Source organism: Caloenas nicobarica, chromosome 16 (genome assembly GCF_036013445.1).
Source record: "Caloenas nicobarica isolate bCalNic1 chromosome 16, bCalNic1.hap1, whole genome shotgun sequence".
NCBI classification, from domain to species: Eukaryota; Metazoa; Chordata; class Aves; order Columbiformes; family Columbidae; genus Caloenas; species Caloenas nicobarica.
The window spans coordinates 7,170,471-7,185,137 of record NC_088260.1 but is presented as its reverse complement, the minus strand read 5'-3'; the positions used below and the strand labels follow the sequence as shown (position 1 = coordinate 7,185,137).

At 41.2% G+C, this 14,667-nt stretch overlaps 1 protein-coding gene and 1 long non-coding RNA gene across 5 annotated transcripts; one reads left to right on the top strand and one right to left on the bottom strand.

Moving 5' to 3' along the window:
• Positions 1–44: 44 nt before the first annotated feature.
• On the top strand, positions 45–12,921 carry CHEK2 (checkpoint kinase 2). Of its 3 annotated transcripts, XM_065646019.1 has the most exons (15): positions 45–109; positions 1,107–1,361; positions 1,829–1,953; positions 2,233–2,380; positions 3,118–3,208; positions 4,167–4,275; positions 5,155–5,208; positions 5,987–6,048; positions 6,513–6,612; positions 8,246–8,332; positions 9,193–9,356; positions 9,567–9,682; positions 11,074–11,159; positions 12,298–12,378; positions 12,732–12,921. In XM_065646019.1, exons 2-15 carry the CDS (start codon positions 1,112–1,114, stop codon positions 12,825–12,827), a joined length of 1,569 nt encoding a protein of 522 aa, XP_065502091.1. In that variant the 5' UTR covers positions 45–109; positions 1,107–1,111; the 3' UTR covers positions 12,828–12,921. The 3 variants fall into 3 exon arrangements, 2 of the variants coding, with proteins under 2 accessions (XP_065502091.1, XP_065502092.1); XR_010607067.1 differs by lacking the exons at positions 12,298–12,378; positions 12,732–12,921 and adding an exon at positions 10,390–10,498 and having other exon boundaries at positions 11,074–11,156; XM_065646020.1 differs by lacking the exon at positions 5,155–5,208.
• On the bottom strand, positions 3,997–14,650 carry LOC135995055 (uncharacterized). 2 transcript variants are annotated; one of them, XR_010607069.1, is made up of 4 exons: positions 14,236–14,650; positions 12,693–12,798; positions 8,347–8,391; positions 3,997–4,319 (listed from the first exon to the last, which is right to left on the bottom strand). It is a non-coding gene; the product is annotated as an uncharacterized LOC135995055 (long non-coding RNA). The 2 variants fall into 2 exon arrangements; XR_010607068.1 differs by lacking the exon at positions 3,997–4,319 and having other exon boundaries at positions 8,232–8,391.
• Between the last annotated feature and the right edge of the window lie 17 nt (positions 14,651–14,667).

The following is a 14,667-nucleotide window of genomic DNA, read 5'->3' as shown; positions in this document are numbered from 1 at the left end:
CCGCGCGGCTGCGCGCGCCCTGATTGGCTGGGTCCGCAGCGAGCAGCGGCGGGGCGCGTGCCCACTGAGGAACGCGGCGCCGGGGCCGCGCGGCGCGGGCTGCAGCACCGTGAGTTCCGGGCCTGCGGCGGCCGGGCCCGCCTGGCTCTCGGGCGCCCCCGCTCCGCGCCCGCGGGTGCCCCCGCCCCGGGGCGAGTTCCGCGGCTTCTCCCGGCGGGGTCCTGCCGCGCGCTCGGCCGCGGGAGACAGGACTTGCAGTGCGCGGGCAGGGCCGCAGGGGGCGCTGCGGGCGGCGGGCCGGGGGCGGGGCCGAGGCGCAGGGCGGGGCCGGGGGCGGGGCGGGGCCGGGCGGGGGCGGGGCCGGGGCTCACCCCGCCGCTCCGGGTCCCGCCGTTGCCTTCGCAGCCGCTCGGCGCACGGTCCGGCTCCGCCGTCCCGTCCTTAGCGCCGGTACCGGTGCGGCGGGAGGGCGCTGACAGACCGGGCTCCCGGCAGTTCTGCTCTGCCTGCGTTCCGGGACAGCTCTGTAAAAGGGCGGCACAGAGGGTCACGGGGCCGCTCTCATGTTCTTGTGGCTGACAATGAAACGCAGCAAACGGGCAAGCAGGTGTAATTAGTCTGGGGTGTGCACTGAGCTGGATGACAACCAGCTTAAGAACCGGGAGTTGCCGGTACCGGCGGGCAGAGGTGAGCGCAGGAGAGCCCGGGGCAGCGGGAGGCACTTCATTTTATAGTTCTCATTTTTCCTTTTTCACGTTTTCCCTTCGTGTTCAGGGAGCTGCAATGGTTACTGCTTTGTGGGGGATGCTTTGTCAGAAGATGCTGCGCATGCGTTTGTGAAATCAAGTGTGAGCCCTGAAGAGTTTGAATAAAAATCTGGGAATAACATTAACTTGTTTTAGAACCAGTAGAGCATCATATTATTTTTTAAAAGGGAAAACATGGTTTGCAAAATTCTTGGGGATTTACGTATAATGCGCACTTTGGTTGAAAGTTTTACTTATCTGAAGACTGAGAATAGACTTGGCCATTAACAGTATGATGTGTGAATGCTTGTCAGTTTTATTTTGCCCTAGTAATTGTTTTTATAAACATTCTGTTTGAAGCCAACATGTCCCGAGAGACGGGAAGTGAAGCCCAGCAGTCCCAAGGTGCCCAGCAGTCCCAGGGCGGCACCAGCTCCTCCTCCAGCGGCTCCCAGAGCACCAGTCAGTCTTCCTCGAGTTCTGGGACCCTCAGTTCCCTGGACACTGTTCCCACGCAGGAGCTGCCATCGATCCCTGAGGACCAGGAATCCGAAGAGCTCGTTCCTCAGCCTTGGGGTCGACTCTTTGCACTTGGAAAAGGTTTCAGCAATTGTGGTACGTGTTTACTGCAATGAGCCTCTTATGAAGTACAACCACATTGAAGTACAAGCTTGCAACTTCTGCTATAATGTTGTATTCCATACTACATCCCAGTGTTTATACTTAGTAGTCAGATACACATCTTCTACAGACTTAGAGGAATTCTGGGGTATTCGTGTTCCTCATTACTGGCTTCATTTTTCCATTTCATAATTTATTTATGTATCATATGAGTCTCTATAGCTGAAGGTGAGCTGAAAACCCTACTGTTACTAAAGAGGATAAAATTACTAAAATATTGTACAAGGTGTTGATAGTGCATGGTCCTTTGTCTGAAATAAGACAAATGAACTTGATCGTATAGGAAGAATCTTGTCTTTGTTATCTTACTTACTACCATTTGGCATCATTCTGTAGTGCTCCAGTTAATAACTTCCTGCAATTTTATGTTCTCTCTCTGCTTTACTTCCCCATCTCTACAGACTGTGTGAATGATGAATACTGGTTTGGAAGAGACAAAAGCTGTGATTATAGTTTTTCTAAGCTGGGATTGTCTGATACTGGCTTCTACCAAAACTATAGCAAGAAGCATTTCCGAATTTTCAGGGTAGGTAATAAAAGGTTAACTGTCTTTTTCTGTTTGGGCATAATTGAAAAAGGTTGACTTTGGCAGGGGCAGGTCTTAAAGAAATCTAAGTTTGAGTACCCTCAGTGTCAACTCCTTTAACAAGACTCTTGGCAGTGCTCCATTAACCCAGTTTGGGAAATAACCTCAGTAATCTGATTTCCTGAGCCAACGATAGTAAATTTCTATAGTCTGTCATGGCTTTACAGTAAAGTCATTTTTTCCCTACTGTCACCTTTCTCATTTTTTTTTCTCTTTGAGGAAATGGGTCCAAAAAATTCCTATGTTGCCTACATTGAAGACCACAGTGCAAATGGAACTTTTGTTAACAGAGAGCTTGTTGGAAAAGGGAGGAGGCTTCCACTGACTCACAACTCTGAAATTGCATTGTCTATACAGAATAATAAGGGTAAAATGTACTCTAACATAAGTAGATTCTTTATGTGTTGTTTCTGCAGTGATTTCAGTATGTTTCTTGCAAGTTGAGTTTCTTCATGAGTGCTGTTAAAATACAGCTATGAATTGATGTTTTAGTACTGGCATAAAAATTATGCATATCCTGGATACCTCAACACTAGAAAAAATCATGAGAAAAGAAAATGTAAAAGGAATTGCATCAGGACCCACCTTACTAGAGTACAAACTTTTATAGTTGTTTTCCCATTCCTGAGACACTTGTGCTTCGGTGGCTGTGGATGTGGTGGTGGGAACGGGAAACAGACTATTCAAGGGAAGCTGAAACAAACCAGGTACTTACCAGATGCTGCATAATAATTAAAAAACCCTCATGAATTAGTAGGGTTGGGGGGTTGTTTCTTCTCCACTAAGATTCTGTCTTCCCAGTAGTCACTTTGCTTTGTTCCCTGCTGTGACTTTGAAATTCTTGTCTATTTTGTCCTTAAAGGCAGTGTTAATTGAGTGCTGTTGTGAAGTTAATACCAAAGATGTCGGTTTTCAGTAATAAGATCACCTTGCTAACCAATAGCTGATGTCACTTATGGCATCAATTAACTTTTTTATATACTTACAGCAGGCAGCATTTTCATAGTTATGTTGTTGACTATAAAAGCTCAGGAAGCATAGTTGTTCGTTATAACAAAATTTTAAAGTTAATAACAGGAAAATGATCTCCACTCATCTTCCTAGTGTTTGTATTTTCTGATCTTATGGTGGATGATCAGTTGGTGTTTCCTAGAGAATTCAGAGAGAAATATATCATGTCAAAGACTTTGGGAAGGTAAGCATCCTTCTTTCCACAGTATTAATTTTGTTAACAGTGTTCAGTACCTTGTGCTCGAATTATTACCAGTGTTAATTGAGCTGCTGTTTAAACAACAGAATGATAACATCTGAGTTCTTTAATAAGATGACACCTGTTCATTACAACAGCTTAAACAGGAATTTTGGCTTTATTCCTATAGTTGTCTTAGATTTTGTAACCTACCATTAATTGTAAAACCCTTTTTTTTTTCTTTTTTTCTCTAGAAGAGGAAAAAATCTGTAAATTCTTAATAAGTTTTAAAGTTTCGTATATTAATTTACTCAGTTATTGGAAGTACAAGGAAGAGCTTTATGTCAGAATATAGCTTTCTACAACATCACTGTTGAGGCCTTCAGACAGAAGTGGAAAGACTGTTTGCAAGGAAAAGGAGAGCAGCTATCTTAGGTAGAGGCTGTTATTTTCTGGTTTGGAAAGAGATGGCCAGTGAAGAGTTTGGAGGAGAATGGTTAAGTGGAAATAAATCCAAGTGAAAAATATGAGGATTTCTTTCTATAATATACTTGCTACTTGGTAAAAAAAAAAAGATATTGTCATACCTGTTCTTCAGATTTGCGCAGTCTGGTGTTGAAAGAACTCTTCATTAGATTCTCTTCTCTTAAATGCATTTGCGTGATGGAAATGCTGGCAGAGCTCGTCCTTGATATTTACTGGTACCCTCTGAACAAACAGATTGGTTGCTCTGCTTGTTTACTCCTGCATTTTCGAATGGGTGGCTCTGGACAGAGCTTGCTATTTAAATAGACTTCCTAATGAATGCTTTCTGGGAAAGTTTTGACAACGTGCTATTTTCAGAAAGAAAGCAGCAGCCTTGAGCTGCGTGTGATCCAACGCTTTCACTCGGTTCGTCTGTGCTTGTTATGCAGATTTATGAAAAGTATTTGTTGGCATTAACAGAGCTGTGCTTTTATCTCAGTGGTGCCTGTGGAGAAGTCAAACTGGCGTTTGAGAAGAGCACTTGTAATAAAGTCGCGGTGAAGATAATCAATAAACGGAAGTTCATGGCCAGTGGCATTAGAGAGGTGGTGAGTATTTCTGTCTGTCTGTCTGTCCGTCATCTTGCAGTGTCCTGCAATATTTGATAACCGCTCTGACTCCCCAGCTCCCTTCAGCTAAAGGAGATTTTCTCACTTCATGTCTTCTGTATGTGATTTCAAAGTGCCTTTTGATCTTACAGAATCTACAGAATTCTGTAGAAAATGCTTGCTTTTATTCTTTGACCACATTTCATTATGTTCATAATTTATTGTTAATGTGGTATATACAAAGGGTGGTGGGGAGTCTTGTGAGCTTTATCTTCTAAAACATATCAGATAAGACACATATAAGCAGCAGAGTCTGACCAAAATCTACAATCTTTGCTAATTTTGTTGTATTTTCCCTCATAATACTTCTTAATAAAGTTGTATGAAGCTTTTTGGGGAGGGTTTTTCATGAGTCTGGTCTTGTGGCAGAGGCCTGAATTTGAAGGAGAACAAGCCAAGTGGCTTCGGTCCAACATGAGGAGATCCACGCAGTTTCCTATCGGTGGCTCGAGGAGAGAGCAGCATTTAATTTTAGGGTTAGCCCCTATGGGAAGCACTCGAGGGAGGAAAGCTGTTTAAAGGCAGTGCTGATATATGCTCACCAAGATTATTTCTTTTACTTTGGAAATCAGATGGAGATTTCTAACCTGCAGTGAAATGACATGTCTGGAGCAACATCTTGTTACATATAGTGAGAGAAGACTCTCTAATTCGCTGAAGGCACCTGATCAATTTATAGAAAAAGATTATATGTTATGGTCGCTTAAAGTAGCAAGGGAGATGAAACGATGGCTTTTCCGGTACCATCTCTTATTTCTGATGTGTCTTATTCCAGAACAGCACTGTCTTACCAAATATGATATTTGATTCTTTTACTAGAACCCAGCTTTTAATATCAATACAGAAATTGAAATTTTGAAGAAAATAGATCATGTGAGTGTTACTGTACTTTTTAATTCCTCTTTGCTGCCTACTGTACTTCTGTAGTTCACTATATTAGTGTAGTAACTAAAGATCAATGTTACCTGTTTAGAAAATATGTTGAAGGATGCATATAATTTTCTTTTAAATAAGTCTATTGAACGCCTCTTTTTTTCTTAAGTGTACTATGTCTTTACATGTTCTTTAAAACCTTGAATAACTGAGGGGTAATTTTGAGAAGAAACTTAACGGGACAAGTTTCAACCTGAACCACTTTTGTAGAAATCTTTCCTTGATGCGTGTTTTTGTAAATACTGCCACATAACCAAATACAAAGATTAGATCCCACTGGCAGTTTTTGGAATTTGCATCCCCTCTTTTGCCTGCTCCCCCTGCCCTGCAAAAGGCATTTCTTTTACTTTTGCTAAGTAGAAAGCTTGCATAGCTTAATTCATTTTCCCTTGCTTCTCGATGTACTATTGCATATAAATAAAATATCGAGGGTTTGGTAACTCATAACTGGAAAAAATAAGGGTACTTGTTGAGCTGCAGTCACCACAAGAACTGAATGTGTTTGTGTGTGGAGGTGCAAGGGAGAAAACAACAGACCTGAATATCAAGTGTTTGCCAGAGCCTGGGCACTAGTGAGTTGTGCTAAGTGTTAGTGTAACTGGCGAGGTTGAAATCATACTGAAACAGGAACTTCAGGATGATAAACTGTTGATAATGTTAGTTTTTACAAATTATTTTACCTTTTTTGTTTGTCCATTTGTGTTCTCTTTTTTATTAGCCTTGCTTAATAAAGATCAAAAACTTCTTTGAAGCAGAGGATTACTACATTGTTTTGGAACTGTGAGTAAATTGAAACTAAATGCGTAAAATGAAATGTTTTTCACAGCCGCGAAAAATATGTATAGTTCCAAACTGGGGTTTTTTTGTTTTTCTTTTGCTGGCCTCCACTGTTCTCTGAAACCTCTGTAAAATTAGGAACTAGGATAACGAGGAGAGCTTTGAGAGCACTCGGTGCTGGGGTAGGTGCCCGCTATGCTGCTGGCGTGGATTGCTGCTACTTTTTTTGATTTTTGAGCTCATAAGAGGAGGCTGATCAAAATTCTTGTAACAACTCCCAGTGAAGACTTGGGAGATTAAGCCTAATTCAGCAGCCCATGTGCCGTGTTTACGACATTGCTCACTCATTTGCAGAAATATATTCCTTCTCTGTAGCCAAAATAGCCAAATGTTTTGGTCTCAGTCTTGTCTAATGAGATGAGTCTTTTGGAAGTAACATATCAACTTGTTGCTTGCATTTGTTTTAGGATGGAAGGAGGAGAATTGTATGACAGAGTCTCAAGGCCAGTCAAGATGAAAGAAGCTACTTGCAAGTTGTATTTTTATCAGATGCTGCTGGCTGTAAAGGTACATAATCATTAATTCTACCAAGAAAAATATGATTATGCATATGAATGTCAGACAGATGAATTTTTCTGTCATTTGTGACTTCTGAAACCTGTACGAGAAATCAGCACAGTGCTCTTAACAAGTTGATTTAACAAGATTCTTTACCTCAGTGCAGCCAAAGAACATTCCAACACTTGCTTATTAAAAACAGGGACTAAAGTAATAATACAGGCCATGCTTATTGATGGCATGATTGTCAGGTGAGACTTGTAGTAGTGTGTGTGCAAAGAGTCATCAGCGTAGTAGCCTTCAAAAAGTTAGTGAACAGGTGCTTTACTGTGCACTCCTGAATAACCATTTCAGTCTGGCAGACAACAGATTAAGATCTAATAGATCTCAAGTACTGAATATTAAATCCTTAGAGAAATTTCTTCTAAATTCACGAAATGGTAAATATATTTCATTAACAACTTTTGCAAGATTCTTTTTTACATTTAACTTAATGGTCTGGACCTGAATATGTTTTCAGATCAATTCTTTTCCTTTTTTCTTTTGACTCCACTTTAATATCTTGCAACTGCCAAAGATAGAAACTTAATAGTTGTTCTGTAGTAGGTATTAATAAATAATAAACCTAGAATTATTTTACTCCTTAGTGAGTAAACTATTGTATTTTTTCCCAAGTTCTCATTTTTGGGACAGCCGCTCAGATAATAAAAGTGGTGTTGTTACCTTCTATTCCATAATGATACTATGCCTTCAGATATAATAAAGAAAAGCTTCCCTTCAGTGTGAATGTGAAGATATTTCTGGTACGTATTTTGGCCTACTAGTTAGAATAAACCTTGTTCCTAATTAACGCAGACTTCATCGTATCTTACTATATCAGTCACTTATGGCTGATCGCTGTCAAACGTTCTCCTGATGAAGGCAGAAATCTGTTCTCAGGTTTGGAGCCAGTATAAAACTGGACAGTAGCCTCGCCTGTCGACTTGGGAAGTATAGATAAGGGAACAATTCTACCCTTGCCTCAAGGAAGTCACTTTTTCCAAAATCCTGTGTATATTTTACTTGATTTGATCTTGTCTCTCCCCCTTACTCACTTTTACCAGCTACATCACCAGGCTTTGGAACCCTTTTCCAGCCTCCAGCTCTTTGACAACTGAGGTGTTTTAAATCTGTCGCACACCAGTGTGAGGACTGGTGTGGCACAGTGAATTTACCTGTCTCTGAAACAGAAATGTGGGCTTGTATTTAAGAGGGTATGATCAGACAATGCTAATGACCAAGAGAAAGGAGAGATGGAAAACCAGCATTGCTACAAAGGCAACATAGAAATTTGGTGTTCCTTCGTTCCTTTTAGTACAGCTTTCCCGTGAATGGGGAAAACTGAACGCTTTACCAGGCTCCTCCTGTGCTTGTGTTGAGGTTTGACCTCTGGAGCACAATGGTTTCTAAGGCTGGTGTTGTGGTTTGGTTGGTTTGGTTTTTAAGAAGAGAGGGTCAGAAGCTGTGTAGCTTTGAACGTATGAATGCCTCTTATGCACCCATTGCACTTATCCTGCCATTGCTGTATGAAAAATCGGAAAGCTTACATTTAAAAAAAGTTAATAGTCTGGTTTTCTTTGATTGTACATCTTTATATGTCTAGTATCTTCATGACAATGGAATTATACACCGAGATCTAAAGCCAGAAAATGTGCTACTTTCATCTTCTGAAGAGACATGTCTTATAAAGGTAAGGAAACTTACATTTCTTCTTATCCATACAGAAACTTGGAGGTATTCCTTCCCATTCTTTTCCATATTTAGTTTAACATAGGGAAAAAAAAAAAAAGAGGAATTGGTCATACAAACTATGAAGTAATTTGAAATACAGAACACATTGAAACATAAGTTCAGTTTTACTCTTGTGGATATTTCAATCCATATGCTTATGTAAGAACAACTCAGAAATGTGCTCGTATAGCACTTAATTGAGTACACAACTTAAGATGCCAATACATTTTTTTTTTAATTCCAATAAAATCACAATTCTTGAATTATGGACAGCATTTCCACAAATATCTGAGCTGTACGGTGACTGAGTGGTGGGGTTTTTTTGTTTTTTTGGTTTTTTTTCTTTTCATTTGGGTTTTTTTTTGGTCGCGTTTGTTTGTTTGGTTTGGTTTGGTTTGGTTTGTTTTTCCCCAGGGTGGTAGGGTTGGAGTTTTTTTGTGGGGGTTTTTGGTTTTGTTTTCCAAATAAAACACTGAATAGATTTGCATGCTAAACCACTTATTTTTCAAGTTATCTTTTCTAATAAGCTACATTTCCTTTTTTTCTGTGGTTGTCCATTTATATCCAAATCTGAGAGTATTTTACTGCTAGTGTAAAGTGTGACCCTCTGTCTTTTCCCTACTCCTCCTCTCCCATTCTCAGTTGTTGTTTACTGACTACTTAATTATGTTTGGGGTAAATTTTGTTCATAGTCATGTACTGGAACTGTCTTGGAAAGAAGAAACTTAATGTTACTCCCTGATGTATATTGACAAGGTGATATGTTCTAGTGCAATCAATCCTAATATGTAATGTGGTGTCACCATTTTTAAATACAAGATTACAGATTTTGGACAGTCCAAGATTCTTGGAGAAACTTCTCTCATGAAAACATTATGTGGTACTCCCACGTATCTTGCTCCTGAGGTTCTAAATTCACTTGGGACTGCTGGATACAGCCGAGCTGTGGACTGCTGGAGTTTAGGAGTTATTCTTTTTGTGTGGTAAGATATTGTGGAGATGCGTCCTTTGTTGGGCATTGACGCACGTGGCTTGAAACTTGGCAGCTTCAATACCTTAATGAGGAAGTGGAAGTGTGTCTATATAAGTGTAAAAGACACTCTGATAGCAGAAGCTTTAAAATGTGTGATTTTAGTGTTCCATTTGCTATGACAAAATCTGTGTTATTTAACTTGTTTTCCTCTTTTGCATAGCTTGTGTGGATATCCACCATTTAATGAGCAAAATACTCAGCTGTCACTGAAAGATCAGATCACTCGTGGAGAATACACGTTTATTCCCAAAGAATGGAAGCACGTATCAGACATGGGTACGACTCTGTTACAATGGGCAGCAGAATATTTATTCATAGCTTTTTGCTTGTAGTTTTTGTTTTCCTTTAAGTTCTTTCAGCTGTATGGCACATTGCATGTTGATAGGTTTTGTTTTTAAAGTAGTCTCTTAACAATGTGGGTGTTCGTTTTGTTGTTTTGGGGTTTTTGTGTTTTTTTTTTTTAATTTCAAGTTGAAGCATTAGAAAGAGCAGATATTTTTTAATTGAAGAGATTTCTTAGTAATATTTAGCTTTATTAACTACAGAAGTACAGAGTTTGTGGGCACAGACATCTGTTCTTCATATTTTCACTTTTTCTTCTGACTTTTTCAAGTTGTCCTACAAACTTTTGCCTTGCTCAAAGATTCTTCAAGTGTTGAACCAAAAATGCCAGGGATTTAAGGGAGATGAGTTAGAATTCCAAGAGAGAAATGTTAGGAGGAATTTCATGGTGCTAGCCTTTGAGTTTAAAATATCAGCCACATTTGTCGAATTAACTATTAAGTTTGGCCCACTCTAAGATAAGTAGTCTGCAAAACTAATGAAGTTTTTGCATGGTAAACTAAAACAATGGTTACTGTCTTCATGTGCTTTTCTTCTTCAGGACAATTTATATGCACAAAATAATTATAGTATTTGTCTTTGATACTCCTTTGTATATGCAGAGGAGTTTCTAATAAATTATGTGATCATTCTTTTTCTAGTAAACTTGCCAAATATAACTTCTTCCTGAATTATTTGAAGCTTATTCAATAATAAGTCAGACATAAAGGAGAATGCAAATCTATGTTAAAGTGGTACATAGACCTCTCGGTATGTATAACAGAATAATCAGATACAATGAAAAGTAAATCTTGCCAAAATTCCTCTATGGGAGATTTGGAGTCATAAAATATGACATAAATGCCATATTTTTCACAGTGTCTATTAAGGAGTTTCCTAAGAAAATAAAGTTTATGTGATTGAGCGTGTGTATGTCTTGTCTCTTCTTTCTCATCTTCCCAGACAGATAATCTGCTTTCCAAGACACTGTAAACCAGGACACTAAATTAAGCTGTCTTTACTTGTTCACAGTATTACTGAAGCTTTTAGGAATGTGCTGAAGTTCTGTGCCTGCTCAGGACATAAATTGTAGACTTGCTCAGTATATCTACTGGTAATTTTGGTATACTGAAAAGTGTTGAATCATGTGCGTGGTTACAGTCTGCAGCCCTCTCTAAGCATAGAAAAAAGAAAAGTGGTCTGCCCAGCCGGTATTTTTGGGCATTGTTCTGAAGCGTTATAACACATATTGTTGCACAGAGCTTCTGTGTATGCATATTGCAGAACCTGTTTTCAGGTAATGAATTTACTGATCGTATGCCAACCAACTCTGTTTATTATCTTAGCTCTGGATCTTGTGAAGAAGCTGTTAGTAGTGGATCCAAGCAAACGTCTTACGACAGAGGAAGCCCTAGAGCATCCTTGGCTTCAGGTAGGACCTGAGTCTTGACTGAAGGACAACACAGCTGGGTTGTTATGGGGATAACTTCTTGATGTCAATTCGAACGCAGTTCAATAGCCTGGATGTTATGAGGCTTTGATACAGTGTGATTTGCTTCTGCAAGGCAGCAGGGAAACACTGGCTGCTCCGGTCAGCAGAGATGTAATGCATGCCTGATCCATCTTCTGTGGAGAACACTATAAAAGGGATACGATGATGGGCTGTTCCAGCCTCGGATCATTTCTGTGGCTCCTCTGGCCCCTCTTCAGCAGGTCCATGTGTGTCCTGTGCTGAGGACCCCAGAGCTGGACCAGTACTGCAGAGGGGGTCTCACCAGAGTGGAGCAGAGGGGCAGAATCTCCTCCCTCCACCTGCTGCCCATGCTCCTTTGGATGCAGCCCAAGATACGATTGGCCTTCTGGGCTGCAAATGTATATTGCTCGATCATGTTGAGCTTCTCATCAACCAACACCCCCAAGTCCTTCTCCTCAGGGCTGGTCTCAATCCATTCTCTGCCCAGCCTGTGTTTGTGCTTGGGATTGCCGCGACCCAGGTGCAGGACCTTGCACTTGGCCTTGTTGAACTTCACGAGGTTCACGTGGGCCCACTTCTTGAGCTTGTCCCGGTCCCTCAGGATGGCATCCCTCAGGTGTGTCACCGGCACCACTCAGCTTGGTGTCATCTGCAACCTTGTTGAGGGTGCTGTTGATCCCACTGCCTGTGTCGTTGATGAAGACAGTAAACAGTACGGTCCCAATTTGAACCCCTGAGGGACACCAGTTGTAACCAATCTCCATCCAGACATTGAGCTGTTGACCACTACCCTCTAGATGTGACCATCCAGCCAATTCCTTGTCCACTGCAGAAGTCCAGGTAGATGACATCCACAGCTCTTCCCTTGTCCACTGATGTAGTCACTCCGTCAGAGAAGGCCACTCGCTTGACCAGGCAAGGCTTGCTTTTGGTGAAGCCATATTAGGAAGACATTTATTTGGGAGGAAGTGGGGAAACCTCCTTTTCTCCTTTATTCATTCATTCTTTAATTACTGACCCGTTTCATTAGCCAAAATATAGGCTTTTCCCTTAAATATTCCATATACTACTTAGAGTTACTGCTTTTTTTCCACAGGATGAGGATATGAAGAGTACATTTCAACAGCTACTGGCTCAGACAAGTGCTACTATGAATCCACCACAAACATCAAAAATGGTATGTGTTAACAGATTATTTGAAGATTAATACTTGATGCATAGAGAAACTAGATTTCTAAGTAATCCATCATAAGAAAACCAATTAATTTTGAGAACTTCGAGAAATGTGCATCTTGGCTGTATGTAGCAGACTGCTAATTATCTCTGCTTTCTGAATAGAAGCAATGGACTTCTGTGCTTTGGCAGGACACTTTGTTTAAATGTATAGAAACAGCCTCCTAGCCTTTAAAGGTTTATTCATGTATTTAAAATTAAATTGTTGAACATGTAACATCTGTAATTCTGTAGCAACCAAAACAGGCTCTGTCTTACCTGATTTCATGTAGCCATCTTGCTGTGTCTTTCTTTTAGCCAACCACAACGAGAAAGCGTCTCCATGAAACCGAGGGAGACTCTGGCTCTTCTAAGCGTGCCATTCCTTCTACGTCATTTCAGAAAATGAGGTGAAAAAAAGAGAAAGCGACTTATGCTAATTATAGCTTTTTTATGGAAAGCAGAATTTTTTATTTAAGAAAAATCTTAATAATGGAATAACTGTTGAAGATGCAATTGCTAAATAAAAATAGCTTTGTATGACTGAAGTGACTGCTGTGTATGCATGAGAATCTACACAAACAGTCATATTGCATTTCATCCTGCTGTCTGACTCGAGTATTGGAAAAACTCATGAACTAAGTCACTAAAAATTTTTAGGCTAGCTTCATCACCACCTACACTCTGTTTCTTGTCTTCCAGTTTCTAGCTTAGGCATGGAAATAATGCTTAGCCCTCACAGATGAAAAAGAAATACTATGTTTGCTGAGCATTTGCCTGAGATATAGTATTACCTGACACAGAATGGTGCCCACAGACTTCTAAGGACACCTAGAATATTCGGTTTTGATGTAAAACTACAGACGGAGCTTGAGGCGCTCTGAACTTTACATAAAGCTGAATGGTAAATCCTGGGCTGGCAGACTCAGCAGCACTGGGATCTGTGGTTAACAGGCTTTCAAAGCAAAAGTTACCATCTGAAGTTTCTGACCAGCCTCTTCCTGAAAGGTGTGTACCATGTTTATTTCCCTTAGGATGGACTAAGAGGAAACATGGTAACAAGTGATGCAAGGAAGATGTATAAATTCGTGCCAGAAAAGAACTAGGAATTGAACAGAGAGAAACAGTTTTTAATATGCCTGTGTGTTACGTAGAAATTTTGGACTGTGTGCCTCTTACTAAAGGATATTAATTTAATTATTGACCAAGAGAAAGCACTTTAAATTTGTTCTAAAACATGCATCTTCTGGTTAAAGGCATTTACTGTACATTGATTTGGAAAGAATAAACCATAATGCATTATGAAAAAAACCAATATCAAGCAGGAATTAAGACATTAATGACTCTGGCTTTCCCATATGTGCCTGTTACAGAGATCTTGCATGTTTTGAGATATTTGATATTAATCATTGGTAGTGACCAAATGGCAATTCTTGTACATTCATGTTGTTCTTAATGAACAGGAGGGAGGAACATCCTTGGGCCTATGATGAAAAAAATGCCACTGGTTCAAGTCCACTCCATATACACAGGGGTAATAAAGGAGAAGAAACGCTTGTCTGTCTTCTACTGACATTCTATTTCTGGAACATGCGTGTGATCCTCAACGAGTTGTGGTACTTACTGTAGCTCATGTGAAGTAAATGGGAATACCCAGCTGCCATTTGCTAGATAAAAGGATCGGAAAGGACAGGGGTGGTTCGGACTACGTTTGTGATCTGGTGTACTGCAAAAGCTGATACCTTTGGGACTTGGGTACCGGTGACTTTAAAAAGACCTGCATCACTACAGACAAGAAGATAAATCACTAGCTACTACTTACGCTGCACATTAACTGCAATCGGTTTGACGGGCATGGGTCTAGAGCATTTGGGAGGCTCCAGTTTGGATCCTGGTTGTACAAATGTGACGAGAAGGCAAAGGATGAGCCTGGTGTCCCTGGCAGGAGCCACGCCAGGATGCGGGACCCCGAGCAGCAGCTGCTGCCTTTGGGAGATGTTCTTCCACCTCTTCGGCAACGCAAGGGTTTCGGAGCTGTGCTCTCCGTGAAGATGGGCCTTGCAAGTGCTCCCGGCGAGGCGGGCGCTGAGGCGGGCGCTGCCCCTGCCGTGGGGCCCGGGCGCAGGCCGGGATCGCCCTCAGCCCCGCCAGGCCCCGAGTGCCCGGCCCGCGGGCGGAACGAGCTGCCCCTGGCGGAGCCGCCCCGTTCGGGGAGGCCGCGCTCCGGCCGCAGGACGTCCGGGCCTGGTGCCGC